The 24,377-nt window shown below is 59.4% G+C and overlaps 1 protein-coding gene across 35 annotated transcripts in view; it reads right to left on the reverse strand.

Annotated features, from left to right (window-relative positions):
• The window catches only part of SRCIN1 (SRC kinase signaling inhibitor 1), a 65,072-nt gene that overhangs the window by 14,772 nt on the left and 25,923 nt on the right, over positions 1–24,377 (reverse strand). For 10 of the 35 annotated variants that reach the window (XM_058284130.2, XM_058284124.2, XM_058284120.2 and 7 more), the window contains 14 exons: positions 22,672–22,770; positions 16,121–16,144; positions 12,267–12,462; positions 11,379–11,577; positions 10,887–10,980; positions 9,481–10,334; positions 8,708–8,800; positions 8,442–8,485; positions 7,960–8,147; positions 6,698–6,873; positions 1,620–1,750; positions 1,321–1,468; positions 762–1,008; positions 52–286 (listed from right to left, as the gene is read on the reverse strand). In XM_058284130.2, the coding sequence (XP_058140113.1) occupies positions 52–286; positions 762–1,008; positions 1,321–1,468; positions 1,620–1,750; positions 6,698–6,873; positions 7,960–8,147; positions 8,442–8,485; positions 8,708–8,800; positions 9,481–10,334; positions 10,887–10,980; positions 11,379–11,577; positions 12,267–12,462; positions 16,121–16,144; positions 22,672–22,770 (2,728 nt within the window). The remainder of the gene's footprint in view (positions 1–51; positions 287–761; positions 1,009–1,320; positions 1,469–1,619; positions 1,751–6,697; positions 6,874–7,959; positions 8,148–8,441; positions 8,486–8,707; positions 8,801–9,480; positions 10,335–10,886; positions 10,981–11,378; positions 11,578–12,266; positions 12,463–16,120; positions 16,145–22,671; positions 22,771–24,377) is intronic. The other 25 variants (XM_058284131.2, XM_058284125.2, XM_058284118.2 and 22 more) reach the window with 4 other exon arrangements.

Raw genomic sequence — 24,377 nt, forward strand, 5'->3', positions numbered from 1 at the left:
GTGGCACTCCCCGCTCTGGGCTCTCTGCCCTGCCCCTGCCCGCCCCCGTACCTGAGCCCCTCCTCCCGCTGGGCTCCGTCCGGGGGGCGGCCTTCTGGCTGTGGGGCGCCTTGGGGGGCTTCTGGTCAGGGGTGGGGGCCGGGCCTGCATGAGCCTTGCTCGCACAGTCCAGGTCGGGGATGGCCTTCAGCAGCTCCGCCTGCGTCTCCTCCAGCAGCCGGTTGATGTCCTTGGCGCTGTACTGGGTCAGGGCTGCCCGCTTCTCCTCCCAGTCCCGCTCGGCAGCCTTGAGAGGAGGGGGCAAGAGTCAGGGCTGAAGCAGCAGCACCCTTCCGGGACCTCCAGGCCCTCTGCTTCTGCCCCTGCCCCAGCCACGCGTGCACGGCATGGAAAAGGAAGCCTCCCACTGGCTCTGGGCCCCCGCTGGACCCTCGGACTTCTCCTCCAGCTAACCCTGCTTTCCCCACGGGTCTGGGCTGCCACCTTCACTATATATGATGCCCCTGATGCGCAGGGACCGTGCCTGGACAGGCTACTCTTGTGCTGACGCCACGCTGCTTTCGTTAGCATTCAATAGCTGTCTCAGAGGCTTTCCTAGCTAGCAGGACTAATGGCACTTTCCTTAGACTTCTCCAGCTCCCATCAGAGAACTGGAGGGTCCCCCCCGCCCGGGAAAAGCTCCCCATGCATCCAACCCTTCCCATTCTGGGATGATACAAATGTCACTCCCCCATCCCACCCCCAGCCGTGGGCTCCAGCACCTCAACAGACACAGCCTTGTCCACGCTTCTCTTGCCAGGCGTGTCCAGGCCTCTGGTGGGGTTGCCCCCTTTGGGGGTCAGGAGGGCGCCCTCGGCAGGCCCACTCAGCTCGTGGAGGTTCAGGGGAGGGCTGGGGGGCGGCATTTCAAAGTCCAAGCTCTTGTTGAAGTCGGTCTCGGCCGTCACCTTCTTGGGAGACTGACTCAGGAGGTTGTTGGGGGGTGGCCACACACCTTCGTCCACTTGCCTGGGGTTGAGAGAGTTGGGGGCAGCTGTGAGGCCAGCAGGATGGGGCCCCATGAAAGGGAAGCCTGGCCCAAGGGAGGTGGGGGTTGTGAGGAGGGCTCTGGGCTCCTGCAGGAGAGACGGAAGGGCCTGGGGAGGGGTGACTGCATCCAGGGTAAAGGAAAGCCAAGGGGTCACAGGTCGGAGTTGAGGCGCAGGTCCAGTCGGCACATCAGTGGCCTTTGGGGTTGTCAAGATAAGGGTTCAGGCTGACCTACTGATCTGTGCCCGGTGTGTGGCCCCATGGGAAATCAGAGGTCGGGGATGGAATGACCTTCGGATCTGGGCCAGCGTGTCTGTGACCCCACGGCAGCGCTTGAGTAGCCCGTCCAGGCGCTGTGGCTCCTCCTTCAGGAATTTCACTGCCTCCACCTCCACGCGCAGCACTACCCGCATCTTGCTCTGCAGGCCTGGGAAGTGAGCTGAGGGCACGGGAAGGAGTGAGCTGGGGAGGGAAAGGGCACCGAGGAATGGGAGGATGGGCAGCGCTGGGGCAGGCACAGGGGGAGAACGGGCATGAGGCAGGGATGCCCTTCTGGACCAGGCACCACACTGGCTGGCCCCCATGCTCACCCTTGAGCTCAGTCAGCGTCTCCCCGAGCTGCTTCAGCACCAGTGCCTTCTCCTCCAGCTCCGGCCCGGGCACCAGCCGGTGGTTGTGGGACACATCCCTTTGGATCTTCTCCACAGACTTCTCTAGGTCACTGCAACCACAGAGACCCCCCTCAGACCTCCTGGCCCCAGCCCAGCCCCCTGATAGTGGGCAGCTGGAAAGCAATCAGGCCACCAGTCGAATCAGAATGAAAAGCCATCCCCCAGGCCACACGCCCACATGAAGTCAGAAATGCCAAATCTCAGAGATGAGACCTCATGAGGTGCCCTGCCTCCCCCGCCTCGGAAGCTCTGATCTTTAGCAAGATCAGTCCAAATCTCCCTGCCCGGAAGCTGCAGCCAAGGAAGCAGCAGAGAACTCAGCAGTCAGAGCTGGAGGCAGCTGCTCGAGCCCCTGGTGGTCTCTGCTCTGGGAGGACACTGCCAAGTCCTTCTGCCTTTTCGCAAATGGTCCAGCCATTCAGCCTCTTTCCTTGAGGCCTAAAACTGCTTTAGATTTTCCACTCATTTATGCTGAGCTTTTGCTAAGACCCTACATCTTTCTAAAATGCAAATCACACCATATCATCACCCCCTGCACTGAACCCAAAATAACAGATCCCATTATTTTGAAGCTAAAACCAACTCTTTCGGTGCAGTCCACAGGGGCCTGAAAGCCATAGTGAAAACTTGGCTCTAGAGTCAAACAGATCAGAGTTTCAGTCCCAGCTGAGAGATCTCAAGCAAGTTACCTAACATTTCTAGGCCTCAACTTGCACATCCCCAAAATGGGAATGGTAAGAATTCCTCCCTCCTGGGAGGAGTAAATGAGCTAATGCCAGTGGGAAAGCACATGGCAAGGGTTCAGTACATCCCCTCTGTCTGGCTTTATTCTTTGTAGAATGCTTCAGAAATTCTCTGGGGTCCTCCTATGTGCCGCCCTCTCTCTCTTGCCTGTGGGCCATTACGCCATTTTCTCTGCTAAGAACACTGCATGCGTGGGTGCACCATTGGCTAATTCCCGCTCATCCTCTGGTCTCAGTGGGAGCCTTCTCCCAGGCCCATCACTTAGGGTGGGGGTCTGCTCTGTGGCCCCCAAACCCTTGAAGCTCCTGTTCACTGGACTGTGCACTTTTCTGGGCCACCAGCTCCACACAGGCAGGGACCATTTTCTTCCAGATTCATCTCTGATTCTTAGCACCTGGTCCAGGGCCTGGAGCAGAGCCCAGGTCTGGTAAGTAATCATGGAGGGAGGGAATCAACGAAGGAAGGAGCTGCTCCCCAGCCAGGTCATCGCCATTCTGCACGTGAGCCACTGACATCTCTGACCTACATGTGGGACTTGATACACATTTCTGTTAAATCCCATCTGTTGGATTTCAGCCCAACAATCCAGATGGAAACAAATTCTGACTCTCAGTTCTACCATCCAGGTGATTTGCTTCCCCTTTCAGCTCCATGTCATCAGCAATCTTATCAGCAAGCCTGACACATCTTCATTCAACTAGCTGGTGAAATGACAGACCAGGCTGGAGCCACAGATAAAATCCTGTGATTCAGCACTAATAGTTAAAGACCTACCTCATATGAAGCTCTTATATACGCCTGGTGCCACACTTAGCCCTTGACTCATTACCTTATTGAATCCTTGCAACAAATCCTTTAGATAGGAACTGTTATTACCTCCAGTTTACACATGGACAAACAGTGGCTCAGACACTAGACTACATTTCCCAGCCTCCCCTGCAGTTAGAAGTGGCCGTGTGGCTGAGGTCTACACAATGGAATATGAGTGGAAGGGATAAACAGCTTCCAGACCTGGCCCATAAAAATTTCCCATGTAAACTCCTCCATGCTTTCCCCCAACGCCCCCAAAGGGGGCTAGAAAGGCACCTATTGAAGATGGCAGAACCTCCATCAGCCCTGATTCCCTAATGAGGAGGGCCACCCTGCTAGCCCACCCAATATTGTTGCATGAGGAAGAAAGAAATGGCTATTATTTTTGATCCATTATACAATTTGGGGGCTTGTTATAGCAGCTGCCCTAACTAATTAACTACTCTTAATAATTAATAATCACCTTAATAACACAACTGGCTTTGGCACTTGCAAAAAAAGGAGACTCAGAGAGATTAAGTAACTTGTCCAAGGTCATTCAGCTGTTCTGTGGCAAAGCAAGATCTACTCAGGCCTGACTTCAGCCACTGGGCTCTGCTGCATCTCGCTGACCCTGGACTAACATCACCCCCACACACCCACAGTCCTCCCCAGGCCTAGCTCTGTCCCACAGGAAGGAACAGCTCTCCTCTGCCATGCATGTGGCTCCTGCTGGCTCAGGGCATGCCGGCGTTGTAAAATGATTACTCCTGCACATCACTCCTTGAGAGGAAGACTCGGCCAACCTTCAGGAGGAGACCACACTGCAATCGGAGGCGGAAACGAGTAGGCCCCCCACAGGCTCCAGCAGTGTCTCAGTTTTCTGACCATTCAATCTGCCAAGATTTGGGGACCCTTAACTTGTGCAGGCCCTGGGCTCTGCAAAGGAGTCCTAGAGCAGCTGATTTAGACACTGAGAATGGAAAGTGGCTGGGCTTTTCACACTAGTGACAGGTTTAGTCCTAGAGGGATCGAGAGAGAACCAACTAGATAATTTGCGGGACTCAGTGCAAAATGAAAATGTGTACTGCTGCGATGTGCAATGGTCCCTAGTTCAAAAATTATTAAGAACTTCAAGATGGCAACAGGGGAAGCGGATCTGGCTCACCTGATAGAGCATCCGCCTACCACACAGGAGGTCCAGGGTTCAAACCCAGGGCCTCCTGACCTGTGTGGTGAGCTGGCCCACGTGCAGTGCTGATGAGCACAAGGAGTACCCTGGCACGCAGGGGTGTCCCCCTTGTAGGGGAGCCCCACGTGCAAGGAGTGCACCCCATAAGGAGAGCTGCCCTGAGAGAAAAAAGTGCAGCCTGCCCAGGAGTGGCGCCGCACACATGGAGAGCTGACGCAGGAAGATGACAAACTAAAAAAGAGACGTAATTTCCCAGTGCCGCTGGCAAGAATACAAGTGGACACAGAAGAACATACAGCAAATGGACACAGAGAGCAGACAAGTGGGCGGCAGGGGGGAAGGGGAGAGAAATTAATAAATTAAATCTTAAAAAAAAACAAAAAGATGGCAACAGCAGAGCATTTTACCAAGCATGGGGCCCCTCCAAGCATGGGGTCTGTGCGACTGCACGGGTTGCCCGCCCACAAAACCAGCCCTGTAGGCAAAGATAGACTCCAGAGGCCAACAGATCTCACTCTGCGGAGGCTGCTCCTACGTGCAAAGTCCAGAAGAGCTACAGTGTTTGGGTAGATGGACAGGTCAGTGAGCCACGGCAAATGAAGCACAGAACCAGCCTCAACTTCCAGTAAGAGGCCAGAACAAGAGCAAGGGGCAGGATGAAGCAGGGCAGGAGCAAGGCTTGCAGGGGCTTGCAGCCACGGCAGGGGTAAGGATGGGCCTGCGGGGCTAATGTTGGTTGGTCTAATGCCTGGGGACGCCATGGGAGCTGGACAGGGGCAGGAACCCCATTCGAGGAGGATGGAGAATCCTGCCAGACTAAACATTTCAGGCCCCATGTTGTCTCAAGTGAGCAGTCTGAGCAACGGGTCTGATAACAGGCGGGGCTGGGGGGATCTGTGTTTGAAGAACCGAGGGCCCAGGAAACTGAGGACCCGACACTCATAATGACAGGAGCGTAAATCTCTCCTTTCCTCTCTTCTCCCTCTGTCCTTTGTATTTCCTTTTATCTTCTTTACCTGTCTTAGAAAAGTTCCTTTTGAAAATGCCCATCCAGCTACTCTATGCTGAGTGAAAAGGGGCCAACAGAAGACAGGAAAGATGCAGTTTCCTGAGTGAGAGGGGATGGTAGTTGCCAGTCCACTTGGAGAAGTGGCTGGAATTGTCACGAAGCTCTCCCTAGAGTGATGGGGTGGCCGCCGCCAGCTTATTTCCACACGGGGTGGACCACAAGGCGTCATGGGCATCTTTGCCCTGGGTCTTGCTGAAATGCACATGTCCCACCAGGCCATGTGGCCCACGGCTGGGAGCAGGAGCCCCTCGCATGCCTTAGTGAGGGAGACAGGCTCCTTTCAGCGCCTTCTCCCGGCATCCTGAGTTGCTGACCAGTAATACCCCTCTCTGGGAAGAACTGCAAAAATGTTAATACTGGGCACAGGTGAGGAAGCGGAGGCAGAGAGGGACAAGAACTGCCCTAGTCACACAACCTCTCTGTGCTGGAGCTGGACCTCAGGTCCCTTAGTGCTCTGTGCCACCAAGAGGGGCATGGACAAGAGAAGGCTACAGTGGGGTGGGGGCGGGGTGCTCAGTGCATGGGCAAGGGAAGCAGCTTCTTCTTTTCAACGGTGCCAGACAATGGAAATGTGGCCAGACAGACATCTGCTAAATTTGGATCAGAAAACTGTCCTCTGCTCACCCTTCCACATCTAAGCATTGGGGGTGGGGTATTCTCTAGTCCAAGGCCTTCCGCAAAAGCGAGATCCTTTTTTCAACTGAACTAAGATGTGAGGAGGGTTTTCCTTGGCTGTACCTGGTCTCAGAAATCAGGGGACGGAGTGGTGGCAGTGGTGGCTGGGCGGCACCGAGCTGGAGTCACAGCAGTCCCTAAGTGCTCCACCTGAAAGCTTTACCTGAGGACTGATTTGCACAGGCCCAGAATGAAAGCAGGCAGCTGAGAGTGAAACCAGGCAGCTGGCCACATAAGGGTGAAGCTGCAGGCCACGGGGAAGCCAGCCTATGGGTCATTAGGAAGCAAGACGTAATAAAAGCAGGCATCAAGCCAGAAAAAAAAAAAATCAGGAAGAATGCCAGACGGTTAAGGTTTGTGGGTCAGAGAAATCGGGCCACAGTGGAGAATGAAATCAGGCTTCAGAACAGACCAACGTCACCTGCGATTCAGAAGGGAGTTGAGTCTCCCATTGAAACCAGGTTGCCAGTCACCCAGGCCGCAGCTCCCACCGCATCCACCCCCATCCCCGGCGGGACGCAGCCTCACTTGAGCTGCTGAGTAATGAGCTCCTCGTCGTTGAGGTAGCGCAGCCGCTCCTCCTCCACCAGGGTGCGCTGCCGCTGCAGCGGGTCCTCCTGCCGCCGCGCCGCCTCCGACACGCGCATGCTCAGCTCCGCCTCCGTGCGCTTCAGCAGCGCCCGCACCGACTCCTGGTTCTGTAGCTGCGGGACGCACCGACCGAGGGGTGGACCTGGGTGGGAGGGACTGGAGGGCGCAGCACGGGAAGGGCCGGGGGCAAGATGGGCAGAGGACAGTGCAAGGCGGGGCAGGGCTCCACAGAAGATGCGGCTGCAGGGGCGGGCCGGGGAGCAGCAGCCAAGGGGTGGGATAACCTGGGAGGGGGGGGTGGTAGGGGCTGTTCTGGGCAAGGATAGGGGCTGGCTGAAAACGGGATGGGGATCGTGGAAGGGGTACTGCCAGGTTGGGCCGTGCAAAAGGTGCGGCTGCAAGGCTGTGCCCCTGAACAGCAGCTAGGGGATGGGATGGTCGTGGGCGGGGTCAAGATTAAATTCTGGGGTAATTAGAGAAGCAGACTGAGAACGGGATGGGAATATTTGGGTGGGGGCGGCCCTAGCAGCTGCAAGGCCGTGGCTTCCAGCAGCCCTGCATGGGGACAGGCCTGAGCTGAAGGAGGACCCAAGCCCGGGGCAGGGACGGGAAGACTGGTTTAACGCGGGAACCCAGCTCTAAACCCGACTGGCGTGAATGGCGGGGGAAGGGAAGGGAGGAGGGGGAGATCTTATCCATTACCCCCTCCCCAGCCTGCCTCTACTCATTATCCTCATCAGAAGGGCCCTAGGGCCCTCTCGGGGAGCGAGGAGCGGCCACAGCGGTGCCAGTGGGGGCGCGGCAACTGTCCCGGCTCAGGAATGGGGAGCCGAGGGGACCTGGGAGAAGAGCTTCCGCCCGGGCTGGCAGAAATAAATAATAATAATGCGGGGCAGGAAGGAACGTGGAACTGCTCTGAAGTGGAGGGCGGTGGGGCTCAGGGAAAGGGAAGGGGAAGGGGGGCTCAGTGGAGGGGGGGCTGGGTCTCGGTGGGGGGGGAGGTTGAGCGGGGGAACCGGGGCTCGAGGAAGGAGAAGGGAGAAGGGTTCGGGGAGGATCCCAGTGGGCCGTGGAGGACTCGGAGCCGGAGCAACGTGGGTCTAGGATGAGGGAGTAGAGGGCGGGGCGGGACTGGGGGGGGAGGCTTTCGGCGGAGGGTGAGTTCGGGCGGGGCGGGGCCGCCCTGGAGGGTGCGGTACCTGGAGCTTGCGCAGCTGCTGCAGCTGGCCGCGCAGGTCGCTGGTGCTGTTCTGCAGGTCGCGCAGGTGCAGCTGCATCTGCAGGCGGCTGACGGCGGTGGGCGGCCCGGCAGGGGTGCTGCTGGCCGAGGGCGGGGGAGGGCCGGACACAGGGGTGGCCCCGCTGCTCCGGCTGCCTGACCCGCAGGCTGCAGAGAGGGACCACGAGATCGGGAGAATGGGGCAAAACGGTGAGCTTGGGAGAGGCCAAGCAAGGCCGCCACAGAGTAGCCAGAGAGGGGCATAACTCTGATCCCGTCCTAGGGGGTGACCAGCCCTCCTGTGGAGGGCAAAGCACCAGCGTGAAGATATCTTGGGCCAAGGTGCCTCGTTTATATATTGGGAAAGCCCTGCGATGTAATTATTGTTTAATGCCTGTTTTACAAATTAGGAAACCCAAGTTCAGAGAGGGCAAGGGCCTGGGGGGCGGGCAGGTCACTCACGGGCTGAGGGGGTGGCTGCTCCATTGGAGCCTTCAATCTTCTCGCTGTGGCACAGGGAAAAGAAGGTGGCCATCAGGCTCACAGACTGTCAGAGCTGGACGGGGCCTTAGAAGAGACTCATCCAGCCCTCTGATCTCAGGATGGAGGCCAAGTAAGGGAAGGCACTCACCCAGAAAAGGCAGTGGCAGAGCTGGGTCCAGGCCCCCTGGCGCGCACCTCCCCCTCCCCCTGCCCCAGCAGTGCTGTTGGGAAAAGGGCTTCTTCACCTGGGGGTCTCGGGCTCCGAGCCTCGCAGCAGGGCGCTCTGCACCAGGCCTGTGAGGCTGGCAATCTGCTTCTCCATGGCCTCCATGCGCTCCCTGGGGAGGAAGGTGGCTCTGAGCATCCCCTCCCCTGTGCATGGAGTCCCCTGCCCCGCCCCTCCAATCCCAAGATTGATAACCAGAGGAAACACCATCCTCTCCCTAGCCCCGGAGCCCACAAGACAACTCAAAGGTCCGGCTACCTCAGGGTCAAGGCCGCAGCCTGGAGGAAGCCCTCCTCCCACACCACCTGTCACACCCCCAAAGGAAGTACAAGTATTTGTGGGTGTGTCTTCCCTGCCAGACCTGGCACGCGGGCCACAAGAAAGCTGTGTGGAGGTGAATCCCTTCTCGTCATCCCTCAGCAGCACTGCCTGAGGGCAGAGGGGGATGGGCTGGTGCCCTGTTAGCCCCGGGGACACCTCCGGGGGGGAAGTGATGGGCAAGGGCCTGGAAGCCAGGACAGTAGGGACCCGAAGGCACCCCTCTCCTGGTCTTTATTTCTTACCAGCTCCCCGCTTCAGACGGCCCTGTGCTGAACAGTTCTCACAGCTGCAATTTCTGGGTCCCTCTCCCATGCCCTCCGTGCCACATCCCAGGTGCCCTGACGACCCCTCAAAACTCTGGTTCTACAAGCGACTCTGGGGACCCTGGATCCAGGATACGCTCCTGCCACGGCCCCTGCCGAACCTCCTCTCCTGCCCCGCCAGCCCAGAGGTCTGGCCGGCGTCCCTCACCTGGTCTCCGTGTCCTTGGCTGGCACGGGCGGCCCAAACGCAACCAGCGGGCGCTCCCCAGGCCCGGGGAAGAGCTCGGGAGGTGGGGCCCCGGCCGTCGAGGCGCCCCCCGTGCTGCGGGCCTTGCCTCCGGGGCTCTCGGCGAAGACGGACGAGGAGCCCGAGTCTTTGCGGAAGGACTGGCGCACCGGCGAGCCGCGGCTGGGCGGCCCCGAGTAGGGGCTGTGCGGCGGCGGGGGGCCGCCGGGGGGCGCGGCCACGTCGGCCAGCTTCTGCGGTGACGAGGGCGGCAGGCGGAAGCCGTAGCCGTCGCCGTAGAGCGGGCCCCCGCCGCCCGCCGCCTTGTACAGCGAGTCCTCCAGGTCGGACTGCAGCGCCGCGGCCGAGTAGGTGCTGAGCGAGCGCACCGAGCCGCGCTTGTAGAGGCCCCCGGCGCCCGGGTAGGCGAACGGGTCGCCGGCGGCCGCGGCCAGGCTCAGGCGGCCGTCGTGGAGCAGCCCGTAGGGGTCGGCGTAGAGGCCCTCGCCCTTCACCAGCACCATGCCGCCCGCCTTGCCCGCCAGGTCCTCGTCGGGCTTCACGTCGCGCCGCTCCAGGATGGCGCTGGGGCTGGGGCTGACGCCCTGCGCGGCGGGCGCGCCTCCCAGCCTCTCGGCGCCGTGGTGCACCGGGCTCCCGGCGTACGAGGGCGGGCGACCCCCCGCGTACGAGAGGCGCGAGCGCGACGGCGAGCCCGACGGCAGCCCCGACGGCAGCCCCGGCGGCGGCGACCCCGACGTCAGGTGCGGCGCCGGCGACAGGTTGTTGAGGCGCCGCGTGGGGGACGACTCCCGCGACGCGTACACCATCTCTCTCTGCGCAGAAGACAGCCCCGGAACCCCACGGGGCTGCTCACAAAGGGAACGCTGCCCCTGGCCTGGGGAGCCAGCATCTCCCCTCTGACTCTTAGGAAGTCCCTTCTCTTCTCTGCCTGCCCTAGATCCTGCTGCATCTCGGGCCCTTTTCCCATCAGGGAGGGAGAAGTGACAGATGGAGAAACGCCAGAGACAATGGGGGCAACTCTCAGCCCACCCTAAGGAAAGGGCTGGGGAAGCCAAAGGGGTGGGGGTGCTCCAGAGAGAGAGGTTCCTGGGATATCTAGAGGTGTGCTGGAGAAATCGTGAGCCCTCAGGCATGCAGGATAAGGTGGCCAAGAAGGGGCGGCCTCCTCCATATCATCACAACTGAAGGAGGCAACCCTCTACCTCAGCCCCTGTGTGTCCCCATTTCCAGAGCTGGCTCTGGCCACTGGTCACAACTGGCCAGACTCTGTCCTGCCTCCTCAGCCACAGTAGCACCCATCGCCATGACCCTGACCATCAGAGGTTTCCCTGGGCCCCCCAAAGCTCTAGGCATTCCCAGCCTACCCGGAGGTCCCCGTTGGTGAGGTGCGAGCCAGGGAAAGCGGCATAGAGTGGCTCCTTCCTGTAGATCTTGATAATACTGCGGTCCTGAATGTCCCTGGGGGGGGGGGGTTAATGCAGGGGGTCACCATTTCCCAGCCCTGTAGGATGGGGAGGGGCCGCTCCCCTTAGGAGGGGAAGAAGGGAGCGAGAGGCAGCAGGACCCCCAACCCTGAGAGCATCTGGTACCTCCGGCTGCCTGCCGCCAGCACACACACCCAGCAGCCTCCACCCAGCCGGCTTCCAAGCCTCAGGCCCCATTTCTAGATTAGCCCAAGCAAGGTGACCGCTCAGGGGTGAGTGGTTTAGAGGGGGGCTCTGAGGAAGGGACCGGGGTGGTAAGGTCCTGGGAGGGGAGGACAAGGGCTGAGGCTAGGTCAGGGAAGGGCCCGCGGGGTCGAGCTCCTGCAGAGAAGCCTGGGGAAGTCCACCCCAGCTCCTCGGGGCCAAGCCCACCGGACGTCCTCCAGCTCGTAGAAGACATTGCGCGCCTCGTCTTTGATGAGGATGGCAGTGTTGGGCGACTTCAGCATGCCCATGGTGAGCTTCTGCGGGAACATGTGCGCGATGAGTGCGTGCAGCGTGTCCAGGCTGCTGACCTCGTGCGTAATGTGCACGCGCCGAGTCTCCTCTCCGAACTGCAGGAACAGCACCCCTGCAGAGGAGACACCGCCCTCCCAGTCACTGCCACTGCCACGTCGCCGCCTCCCGCCAGGGGAGCGAGGGGAGACTTCGGGAGCTGCGCTGGCCGGGCGGCGCCAGGGTCTGAGGCCCGACTGCGGGTGCACACAGGCTCTCCTCATACTGCCGGGGGCGCTGGGGGGGCGCCAGGCCGGGCCTCCAGCCACCCAAGGCTCCCTGTCCACCCCAGGCAAGTAGGAACTGGACAAGAAAATGGAATGGGGACGGAAGCCCAGGCGGAGCGCAAGCTGAGAGGGAGTCAGGAAGCATAGAGTTGCTGAGGGAGAGTGAGGTAAGAAGGGAGAGGGTGAAAGGAAGAAGGGGGCTGCTGAGGCAGAAAAAAAGAAGCTGAACTGGGAGAGGGAGAGAGGAGGATTGGGAGAGCGAGGCAGCTTGGAGAGAGAAAGGGGTAAGCAGAGGATGCTGGGGGGCAGTGATGGAGAGAGAGGTGAGGGGAGAGAGAAATAGAGAAAGGAGGCCTGGGAGGAGAGAAGGGGGGCTGAGGGGAGGGAATTACTGGGGGAGGGGGGGTGGACTATGGGAAGGGAGCCAGAGGCTGTGGGGTAAAGGGCTGAGGAGAGCTGGAGTGGTGAAGGCCGCGAGGAGGGCTCCAGGGGCCCAAGAGCAGAGAGAGGGGCGGCGGTCGGGAGGCGGAGGCAGTACCTGGCGAGCGCAGCTTGGTCTGGCTGGCAGAGCGGGAGAGGGGCAGGCTCTGTCGGAAGCGGTTCATTCTGCTGAAGCCCAGGGGCAGCTCTGCCTCCGACATGGTCTCCAGAGACTCAGCCGAGGCATACGACAGCTTGGCCGCCTGGTCTGCCAGCCCGGGCTGGGCCCCCTGCGTGTGGCGCGAGCTGCGGGTCTGCAGGGGCAGGGCGGAGCGAAAGGCACCAGGCCTGAGCCCCCTTCCCTTAGCTGCTGCCCACTTCCAGGCCCGGGAAGTCCCCGTCAGCCAGCGACACACACGCATTCCCAGGAGGGTCTCCTGGATTCCCGTCTCACTGTGTGGCCGCAGGAGAGCATCCCAGCCTCTCCGGGCCTGGGCCCCCCTAGGACGCCTAGCAGGTAAGGAGTGGGCAAAGGGCTCAGGCACCCTGAGAAGCCAGACAAGAAACCATCTGAGCAGGAGCCATGGGCACGCCTGCTATTTTAAGCTTCCAGAGAACCAGAGAACAACAACAACACGAATTTATCACCGAGGTGAGCAGCAGAATCGTTGAGCAAATTGGGGCATTAGTTCCAGACGTTAATTAAGCGGCGGGTTTGTGAGCGGCGAATTTCTCCTTCGGGAAGTTCAGAAGGGTGGCGGTGGGGGTGGGGAGCAGGGCCCAGGGAGAAAGCAAGGGGGGCTGTGGACCCCAGGACCCCAACCCTGGGAGGTGTGGGCCCTTACAGAGCTGGTACAGAGAATGCCTGCCTTTAGGGTGACTAGGAGAGCCATCCCAAATCCCTCAAAGGCAGCTGAACCCCAGTTTCAAACAATCTACTTGTCTAGCACATGCAACACACATGCTAAGTCCGGCACGGTACACGTGAGCATGTGGACGCATGTGCCAGGTGTCATCGCTCCCTGCAAGGGGTATGCTGCCACATAGCCAACAGGCCTGTCCAGCCTCCTGGAAAGAAGCCCCCGCCCCAGCGCCCAGCATGACAGCCACCTGCCCCAGGGCCCACAGCTCCAGCCAAGGCTGAGGTCTGGCTGGGGGTAGAGCACTGACCATTCCCTGCCCCAGGGACAGCTTGATTGCCACTCTCCTCACAGGGTGGGGGGTGGCAGGAGAAGGGTTCCCCAGGATTCAATTGTTTTTTCATGAGCCTATCTTGACCAAAGGTAGGTCTGTCACTCAGGGCCACACCCCATCTTCTGGCCTAGCCCTTCCTCTTAGACCTGCGTGCTGTACAGAAACTCATCTATTTAAGGGAGAAAGATAATGAATCAGATCTACAGGGAATGTTGTCCAGGATATATACATATATCATCAAAAAAAAAAAACCAGGTTCCTCAACTATAATTTTCTATAAAATATATTGTCTATTTTCAACAATAGCAACAAAATTACACTCAAAACCATTAACAGTGGTTATGTCAGGGTTGGGAAGGGGCTTTCTCTTTTCACTTGATATACTCTTCTGCTGTGTGAATTTAGCACAATCAGAAATCATTTTTTAAAATAAAAAACAAAAGTATTTCTAAAAAAGAATAATTTATTCTCCTCCTCGGCTTCCTCTTTCCCCAAATCCTGATTAACCTCTAATTAATCTCCATCTTCGTATTAGCTCAATTTAATGCTCCAGTCGTGTTGGCACTCTCAAAAAGAGAGAGCATCTTTCTCCACTGGGCAGTGTGCCCAGTTGTCCCCAGGACAGCCTTGAGGGCTTGAGGACGTGGAAGGTCAGATTTGGGAGCTTCAGGGGGGCCTAGCCTCAAGTACAATGCCTTGACGAGTGGGTGGGCATGGATCTGGGGAGGGGGGAGCCCACTCGGCGGGGATGCCATCCAGACCCTGTGGCTCAGCCCACGTCACCAGCGCCAGTCTGTGCCCCTCTCGCCTTCAGCACCAGCTACTGGACAGGGGACCCTGCGGCAATGTGGGCAACCGGGTCAGGTCAGGGAGTCACAGGGTTGCCAGGCAACCAAAAGGTCAGTGGTTGCCAGGCTAGCCTGGCAGAATTAAATGGCTAAAAGGGTCGAAGAGTAGGAGCTGACCACAGTGCCTGCCGGGCACAAGTGATGTGCCAATAAGATGGAGCAGGAACGAAGAGGGACAGGGATCCCAGAGAGGGCCAGGGATCCTGGGGACTGCTGATGGTTGAGAAGGCAGGACCCCGCCAAGGGAGCCTGGGAGGAGAGATGTCCAGATTCCCTGCTCTACCACTTCTGTCTCCATCCTGGACCCCTGGGCACCTTCCATTCTCCAGCCCTCATAGAAAACCCTCCTGAGGAGTGGAAAGCACTTCTCTCCCTTCCTGGGCTGAGACAAACGAGCAGAAGAAAGTGAAACATCCAGAAGGACTCCTCGACCATGAGGGAGATCACAAGAAGGCAAAACTGTAATTCAAGCAGAGCTCTCCAAAGATAGGAAGGAGGCTGCCGTGGGAGGTAGTGAGCACCTGTCACTGGAGGTGTTCAAGGAGGAGCTGATGACTCCTGGGCAGAGACGACACAGAGGAACTCTTGGGTGGGGGGCGGTCAGGTGAGGATCTGAGGTTCCCAAAGCCTGACCCAAAACCGGGGCAGACTCACTTGGGAGCTTTTTAAGACACTCTCTCCAGGGCCCCGGATTCACTGAATCAGAAGCTCCAGGGGTTGGGGCCCAGAGTTTGAGATATTTTACAAGTTCCTGCAGTGCTTGTGATTCCCAGGTTTGGGAGTCAAGTCAGCATCCAGGCTTCTAATAATAACTAATGAGGCTGGCAACCATTTAAGGCTTGCTATAAGCCAGAACCTGAGGTTAGGACTTGTGGCATCTCAGTTTTTCTACCTTTACAACAAGAATGCAGGTATGGTTGCTCGATTTTACAGAGGACAAACTGAGGCCCAGGGGATCATGTAACTTGCCCTGAGTCACCCGCTAGTTGGCAGCAGACCGGAATTCACCGCCAGGCAGTCTGGCTCTCAGGCACTTAACCACTACCCTCTCCTGCCTCCTCCAAAGAGGCAATGTGTGACACCAGCATTCTATGATCCCAAGATTCTGATTCCAGGACTTCGTGCAGTGCCCTGGAAGAATGCTTGCCTAGAAACAAGATGTTTAGCACAAGACGCCGCTTGGAAGGTCTGGGATGGATGCATCCCACTCCCTGTCAGGAGGCCTGAGACCTGTTGGGGCTGGGGACTCCAGGACACAAGGAGCAATCCCAGTTGGCTAACGTAGATGTCAGGGAAGATGGAGGAGGTACCTGAGGGTGCACCAGCAAGATGCCCTCAGAAGGAGCAGGTAGCATTCCAGCTCAGGATAGTCCTCCAGCGGAGCAGGAAGGCCCCGTGCCTGAGCTTAGCTCTGCGCTTGGACAACAGGAGCCTCAAGTTTGGGGGTGCAGGGTTCTGAGCCCCCTACCTGGCACTTTGTCTAGGAACTGCTGCCCAGCCCCCCACAGCGGGGAATAAGAAAGGGGCGAGGGACCCATCACAGCCCCAGTGTCTCCCTGCGGGCGGGGGGTTGAGATGCAAGTTCAGATAACAGGACCCTCAACAAGGTCACGGAGTCCCGCCTCCTGCCTTGGTGCCAGCGATCTCTAGGCTGGGGAAACTGCCAGGCAGCCCCTCTCATTCCAAAATGCCCCTCGTGAGCATCCCCAGCCCAGGCAGCCCAAACTCCCACTCCAGAATCACAAGCCCCCAGCAGGCGAACCCGACTCTCCCAAAGCAGCAGCCACAAACTGCAGCCCCAGGGCCCACAGCACCAGAAGGCACCCATGTGGATGCACGCCCCTGTGCAAAGCATGTGCAAGGGAGGGGTGGGATCAGGGGAGGGAGTGCACATGCAATTGCCATGAAAGCAGAAGCGTCATACACTGACCTTGAAACTCCAGTAGTTTGGCTGCTGATGGAAATAAGAGAAGAGATGGTTATGCGGGGGTGGGAGGGGAGGGGTCAGAGGCGTTAGAGACCCTTGGAGCTCAGCATTCAGCCCTGGGACATGGGCCCGCCACCCTCCCAAGAACAGGAAGGAAGTAATTCCTGGTACAGCCCATTCTCTGCTGAGACCTGGATCACCATGTGCACCCAGAATGTCCCTGAGCAGATGCCACACCTGCTGGTCTGGACAGAGGGGATCCATGCCAGATGTTTACAAGCCCCACGTCCAAGCCACCATTACTGCCTTCAGAGAGCTTACGGGTTGGAAAGGGCACAGATGGCCACGATGATATAGGGAGCCCATGAGATGCTGTCAAAGAGGGGCAGAGATAAATCTGAGCTGGGGGGTCAGAGAAATGGCATCTGGCTGTGGCAGATCAGGGAAAACTTCCTGGAAGAGGTGGCATTTGAGCTGAGTCTTGAAAGATGAACAGGCTAGAGACCGAGTGGAAAGGCATGCTGAGCAGTGGGCACAGCATGAACAAGTGCTCAGGGCCAATAAGCACAGAGTGTGCTCAGGGAATAGCCAATAGTCCAGTCTGCTTGGGAAAGTAGCAGAGTAGTCTGCAAAAGGGGTCTGTGGCCAAATGATGGGGATTTTCAATACTGGACAAAAGCATTTAGTTGGAGCAGAGTGGGATCAGGATTGGACCCCAGGAAGTTGATGGGGCAGAGAGTAGAAGAGGGAGGCTGACAGCCAAGGCTAGGGCAGAGAGGTCTGTATGAGGTGGTGGATCAGGAATATAGAGAAAACTGGACAGATGCCAGTAACCTCACAGCACTTGACAATGGATGAGGTGCTGTGGGGGGCAAAGGGAGTTGGGAAGCCTGGAGACCTGGGCTGGGTGGATGAGAGAGAAGAGCTCCTGGCATCCTTCCTACCACCCCTAGACTGGCAGGCCTCAGCTTCTTGCTCCTTCACATTTACCCAGGGTTGCCATGCCTTCCTGGAGACCAGAAGGCCCTTCCAGATGGCCAAGGCCAAGGAAGAAGAAGCCCTGAGGCTGGGTCAGCTCTTGGCAAAATTAAGGGCACCCTGCTGACCGGTGCCAGCCTCAGCAGGAAGACAGAGGCAGCAGATGGCCTGGCCCTGGGGTGCCTGGCACAAGCATGGGCAGAGGAGAAGGACCCTGAGTATCCCCGATGGGGGAAGGACTCCACACTGTGTCCTGTGCCACCAAATGCTTTAATGGCAGGAAGGAGTTAGATGGGGGCTAAGTCAAGGGGCTCTTCTGGGAAGGAGGCTTTATCTGAGGGCAGACCTTTGGGGTGGGGGTGACGACAGGCTGGAGCTGGGTTGAAGAGGTTTACATGCCTGAGCTGTCCCCATCTGAGTCACCACCCCCACCCCTCCTCCCAGCGTTAGCTCCAAGAGACACAAACAACAGTCACATGCCAGGCAGGGGAAGGGGGCAGCAAATCTATGCTCCAGCCAGTGCCTGGAACAAGCTATGGGCACATGCCATGCCTGGGGGATGCCCACAGGTGCCAAGGGGAGGCAAGGGGCTGCAGTGACAGGCTCTAGCCACAGCTCCCTGCGGCTGTGGTCAGGCGAGGGGCAGGAGAGGGAGTGGCTAGGTGGGGGCAGGCAGAGCCAGGCCCAGGGCACGCAGGGGTTTCTGAGGAGAGTCGTGTCTGTAGACCCACCAGTGAGGGATGGCTCTGCAGAGGAGGCCACACGGCGCTCACCCAGCACCACTGTCCCACCAGGCTCTGGCAGCACACTCGCCGCCCACCCACAGATCCCGCAACACGCAGGCTCACACTCAGAGCTGCACACGGACATGCAGAAACATCCTTGGATAATTACATCTCCGCAGACACAAAGCAACAAAAACACACCCACAGAGGGACACCAGCATGGAGGGAGAAGCCTTCCACAGTCAGAAACAACCCAGAACAAATGGAAGCTCGTCGACAAAGATATTCGTACATAGACCACCCCCCACTCACACACAAACGTGCACCCTCCTCCCACAGGACCCTGGCTTGCTCACACACACTCCCACAAGCACAACATTAAGTCGCAGCAGCGCAGAGGCACTGAGGTTCCATTCACACCTGCCTCAAACCTACACACATACCCGCAGGGCCCAAGAAACACACGTGGAGCCTTGGATGCCCATTCACATGTACACACACTCACCACCTACAAAAACACACAAGGCCTGAGAGCCACCCTCACACAAAGTCCGACCCGAGCTTCCCCCCACTGGCCAGGTCAGGGCCCTCTGGACATCTCTGCACATCTCTGGACATGAGCTCCTGGCTCAAACGCGGAAGAAGGTGCCACCCTGCCAGCGCCATCAACCTGTAGGGGGCGGGGTGGGGGAAGGGCCGCCCCACCAGACTGGGTCTTCCGTTTCCCCTGTACATCAGATCAAGGGTAACCCGCACCTGGCTGGGGAGACAGCTTGGCCTTCAACATGGGTCTGCTCCTGGGTCAGGAGGCTAGGCACATCCATGGGGCAGTCAGATCAGGAAGAGAGGGGCCGCTAGCTGGGGCCGTGGGGGAGGACTGGACGGCACCAGTGCCAGCCGAGCCCCACAAAAGGGTAAAGTTGGAAGGGGAGCTGCATTTGTGCTTGGAGAGAACATGGATGTCTGAGTGAAGCTGAGATCATCATCCTGGGGCTTTGGACTCTGCTCCTCAGAGCACATTTGGCTGAGTCCTGTCCCTCAGTCCTCCCTTCTGGAAAGTGGGAAGAATGGCCCTCTTTCACGTTGGCCCTACTGGGAATGAGACACATGGTCTCCCGGTGACTCCGTGTTCCTGGAAGGGAGAAACCACAATGGGGAGAGGCCTCTGGGGATACTGTCCATCTGCTGTCTCAGCCTCTTCCAGGGCGTTAACCCCTGGGGCACCCTTGGGTGACTGAGAGCAGAGGGCTGGAACACTCCCTCACTCCCAGCCCACATCCAGCACACTTTACCTCTTCGCTGTCCCCTGCTGGCCTTCCAGCTGTGCTAACCCAGTGACTGATCCACATCAGGCCCTCAACAAATATTTCATCAGGCTGAGTGCCAATAAACCAGGACCTCCAAGGGAGGCCGAGGGTGGCTCTGAACCCTCTTCTCTGGCACCACCCCTCCATCTCCTGGCACCTAGCACGCTCAGCCTTCTGGGTCTTTTTCCCTGGAAATCTCCTGGTACCAGAAAACTCCCTGGAGGGAGGGCAGAGGGCAGGGGGAGCCAAGAGAGTTCTCCCAGCCCTTACCAAAACCCTCCAAGGCACGGCAAGCCGTCTTCCCTCCACCATACTCAGAGGGGGGGTTCACACCTTCCCTGGACACAGGGAGAAGTGAAGCGAGGAAGGGTCCAGCAGGAGAGACCCTGCCAGAGGCGACCACTGGTGGGGAAGACTCTTGGAGCAGGAGCCAACCCAGAGGTGGTCTAAGGGGATAAGATTAAGTCAACCATAACACGGCCCTGGCTCTCAGAAATGGGGTGTGTGTGGGGGGGTGGAGCTTCTCCCGAGACCCAAAGAAGCAAGACCAGGGACTCCTCTAACTCCCTGAGGAGATGAGGAAACAGTTTTTTTCCCTCTGGAGGCTGAAGAGTTAACTCCCTCCTAACTCCCTAACCCTAGAGGGGTAAGTGGGGTTCTCCCTTCCCCTGCAGCTGGTCCTCTCCCCTGTCCCGGGGTCCTGGGAGGGGCGGCCGTGCTCCTTGGGAGCCTTAGCTCGCTGCGGTCTCTCCCCTCCGCTGGACGGGCGTCCCTGCGGGCTAGGTGAGTGCTTGACCCCTCCAGGACCACGGCCGCATCTTCCAGGAAGGGCGCGGAGCCAGGGGCTCGGCACCCGCACCCCCCAGTCCCCTGGATCCGCGCGCACCGGCACACACACAGCTCTCAACTCCCGTGAACACGCGTCCACGTCAACACCCGCCCCCAGGCTGCCCCGGCTGGGGCCACGCAGCGCGCCCCCGCGGGCGCGAGCCTCCCACGGCGACGCACACGCACTAACCTCCCCCCAGGTGTGCCATCAGCGCTCTCACCTCCTCGCTCTTCCCAATGCAGAGTTGGGGATGCGGCGGGACCTGCGCTGCGGCTGGGGAGGGGGGTGCACCCCGGAAGGTCATGACTTTCCGAGAATGGGGGAAGGGGCGCCAGCCGCATTTCAGGGTAGGGGCCCTGCCCACGCCGAGGCCGCCGAGCGCGGTGGGGGAAGGGAGGGGGCGTTTCTCAGGGATCGGGAACCGCAGCGGCCTGCGCACCCCCCACCCCCGCACGACCCTTCGGTGCGCGGAGCGGGTCCCCACATCTCCGTGCTTCGGCCCCCAGCGGAACCCAAGGCGGCGATCCTGGCACCCGCAGTCGCTCCCCCTTACCTGCGGCCACAGGTAGAGGCGCGGGGCCCCCAGCCCCGGGTCCCGCGTCGGGCGGGGGAGGGAGGGCGGCCCCCGACTTCCTCCCGCCCCAGCTCTCCCCTCCCCCGGCCGCCTCCGCAGCCGCCGCCGCCGCGGTTGCCCTTTGCTGCAGCGCGAGAGCCGCCACCGCCGCGGAGCCGGCCCCGGCCCTGGTCGCCCGGGTAACCGCGACTCCACCTGGCTCCGCGCGGCGCGCCGCCGTGCACATCCCCTCTCCTGGCCCCCTCCCCCGGCGCGGCCCCGCGGGCGCGGCCCCGCGGAGGAGCGGCTGAGGCTGGTGGCTGCGTCGCCGCGGTCACCCGATATGCCGGCCCGCCGCCGGGGACTCGGGTTGCAGCGGGAGGGAGGGAGGTTAGTGGAGGCGGGGGAGGGGCTGTGTATGGCTTGGAGTCGGCGTCGGGTCCCCCTCTGGGTCCTCCTCATTGCCCCCATCCCGGAAGGTCTGGCTGTGGGGGGAGGGTGTGTCCCACCTTCTGCTCCACCACCTTCTGAGCCCCTCCCCACTAGGGTCTCAGCTGTCCCCTTTCAGCTCTCCCACGACTGAATTCCCAACCACATCTGGCAGGCTGGGATACCTAGGTTTTCCCTGTGGCCTTGATCCTGCCATGCTGAGAGACTAGCTTTGCTGAACCTTTCTGAACCTGCATTTTACAAAAAGGAGCCATAGACTCTGTCCCCGGGGACAGGCAGTGTGATAAGCCCTAAGTATCAAGCGATGACAAGATCCTGTGCACAGCCCCTTCTTCCAGTAGGAACGAAGCCCTGGAGCCAGGGTCCCTTCAAGCTTACCCTTTGCTCCATCAGAGCTGATTCTAGATGTAAAGAGGCCCAGGATTCCATGGCCTGGACGACTGACCTCACTGAGTCTAGCCTCCCTCCCCTTCACCACTCCAGCCCTATATCACAGCCCCATGACCTGGAGCTGGGGGGGGACCTCGGCGCGCGCCCCCGTGCACAGCCCAGCGGTCCTCGGCCCATCAGCATCCCTGCCCCGGCTCCAGTGTGACCTCCACCACAGACGTGGCCACTCAGGGCAAGTCCATCCCATCGGCCACTCAGCCTTGGGGCAGACACATCCCTGCAGTTCAGCCAAGGTGAGGCTGAGGGCCCAGAAAGCAAGCAGGCTGAATGCCCCGTGAGTGAGGCCAAGACAGCGACGGTCGATCTGCTGCTAGCATTGCGTGACACTCAGCTAAAACACCCATGCTCCGCTCTGGTTGCTAGGGTGACAGTTTTCTTTAATTCCTCTTGGAAAGGTCAAGCCTTGCTGCCCCTCTCCGGGAGGAGCAGACTGTGTGAAGAGGTGATGCTGGCCCCGTGCTCCCCGCCGGCTTCCGGGCCGACCCCTCCTCTGCCTCCTGCAGCTGACACCCTCAGGTCCAGGACCCTCTGGGCTGCCTCCTCCCCCTCTGCAACTCTGACGCCCTGATCCCTCCTCCCAGTTTGGACTCATGAGCCCATTTTTCTCCTATGGTGATGTCCAGGCTGAGCCGGGAGCCCAAGCCCTGGGATCCTGTCTGAGTAAACCTGTCTGAGACCCATCTTCCCTTCAGGGAAACTGGGGCTTGATGAGGAAAAAGGGAGCGAGTTCAGAACAAGTGGTGAGATGCCAAAGCCCTAGTTAAAATGTTGAGACTAAGCCTCGAACAGGAAGGGCAGGCGAGAGCCTTCATGTAGAGCTTCCTGAGGGGAAGGCTGGGCCTGTCGGAAACCTAGTACAGGGTGCAGGTGGGGGAGAGGGTGAGCCGCAGTGAAGGCGGGCATTGAGAAGAGGTCATGAGACTCCTGAAAGCTGGTGGGGTGGGAGGGAGGAGGACTCCTCTTTAAAGGAGAAAAAGGATGCAGATTACAAAAAAAAATATTAAAACCTGAATATCCCTCCTCAAAAAATTCCTTCCCCAAAGCCAAACCCTGCCCCAAGTTTGGGGAGGCAGTGGTGGGGATTCCGACAGCAGGGGTCGACGTGAGTACAGGGCATAGAAATGTCCTGAAAACAGGAAGCTCCTAGTAAAGGAGAAAGGGGTGCGAAATTAAAATCCTGGGTACCCCCCTCCAAAAAAAGTCCTCCCCAGAACAAAACTCCACCGTGGTTTGGGGGGGTGGGGAGGAGGTGGGTGACTCACCTGGGCCGGCTGGCCAGCCCCGGAGGGGGCGGAGTCGCCATGGAGGTGGGAGCAGAGGGAGCTGAGGAGGCACACGGGGTCCACGGTCCAGCCGCCAACCTGTGTGTGCGAAGCGGGGGACACCCCATTAGGGGGAGCGGACAGGAGCCGCTGGGGGACTGGGAGGGGGCAGGGAGGGGCATTCCTGGGGCAAACCTTGGCACCGCTCACAGTACAGAGGGGCCTAGCCGCGCTGGTCAGTCCCTTCCCTGGGCTGGGTCTCTAACTAGAGCTCTAGGTCTGTTTCTGCATGTTTGTCTCTCCTTTTGGGCTGGAGCTCCCTGGGCCTGGGGCAAGGCCTCCCCCATCGAATATTCCTGAAATCCCTTCTTCCAATTCTTGACTGTCTGCCTGTCCACTCTGCAAGGGAGCGGTCCTGAAACTTCTCTCCCCCCCTCCAGCTTTTCATTCCCTCCTCATGAGCATGTCCCCTCCTGCCTTACAGAGGTAGCAACCATTCAACAGAGATGGCCTCGTCCCTGCATGCCCCTGACCCGACAGCGTTTCTTTCTTCCCTCCCAATGCAGAGGAGACAACTGTCCTCTCCCACCTCAAGGCCGTACCACACCTAAGTCTTGAAGCACACATCTGCTGATTCCTCCAGGACGTGTTTTCCACCCCACTTCCCACTCAGCACGCTCAAATTCATCCACCTCTCACTCAACATTCATTCCACAAACACTGAACCGGCACTACGCTCAGGCACCCCACATACCACGGTGAGTGGAACGTCCGTGGGTCCTGCCCACTGACGCTGAAAGGGAGGGAATGAATGCATGAATGAATGAACGAAGGGTGAATCTGTGAAGGCTGGGCCTGCATCCATTTACTAAGCTCTGACCTGGTACCCACTGAGCACAGTGTCGCTGTATGAGGTCTTCAAACGTGCCTGCGCCACCCCTCCCAGGCCTGCTGCCCCCGGACTGTCTTCATCTTTTCCTGGCCAAACCTCCCCAGGCGGGTCTGTGGCCAGGGCTCGTGTCTCCTCACCACCGCCTCTCCCCTCACCCCTGAAATTGGCCATTGCCTCCCCACGCCCCTGGAAGTGCCCCCCCACCCTCTGAACCCACAGATCTTGGCCAGTCCCAACAGCAGCTTCTCTGTCTCCATCCCTCTTGTTTCCCAAGTGCAGGTGGCCCCTGCTAGCCCCTCCTCCATGGGCCTTTCTCCTCTTCCCCAGGGGGCAGAAGCCCCCCCCCCCCCGAGACCCAGACCATCCTGGGTCCTTCCCCTGCTCAGACTCCACTCTGCCTTGGTGGCCTCTCTTGTGGCTTCCATCTCCTCCCTGGCCATGCTCGACTCTCCTCCGGAAACTGCATTCCCTCCCGTGCCTGAGCTGCACGCGTTGTGCTTAGATGATGTCTCTGTGAGCCCCCTGACTCCTCAAACTCATCTCCTGCTCTTCCCTGCCTCCACCCCAGACCTTTCCCTCTCGACCCCCTGGGTGTCTCCAATACACGGATCACCGCCTGCCACCCAAGGTTTTCTGGCTTCGCCCTTTAGGTCCAGGCAGCAAACAGGCCCTGCTCATTCTCCTCTCTAGCCCCCTGTCTATCCGTCCTCTTTCCTTTGTCCTCCCTGATCCGTTGTCTTCCTCCGCTCCTTCCCTGGCCCCCAGCTGCCCTCCTGTCCCCTCCAATTCATCATCTGCAAGCAACTGCAGTCCT

This window comes from Dasypus novemcinctus, chromosome 21 (assembly GCF_030445035.2).
Source record: "Dasypus novemcinctus isolate mDasNov1 chromosome 21, mDasNov1.1.hap2, whole genome shotgun sequence".
Lineage (NCBI taxonomy): Eukaryota > Metazoa > Chordata > Mammalia > Cingulata > Dasypodidae > Dasypus > Dasypus novemcinctus.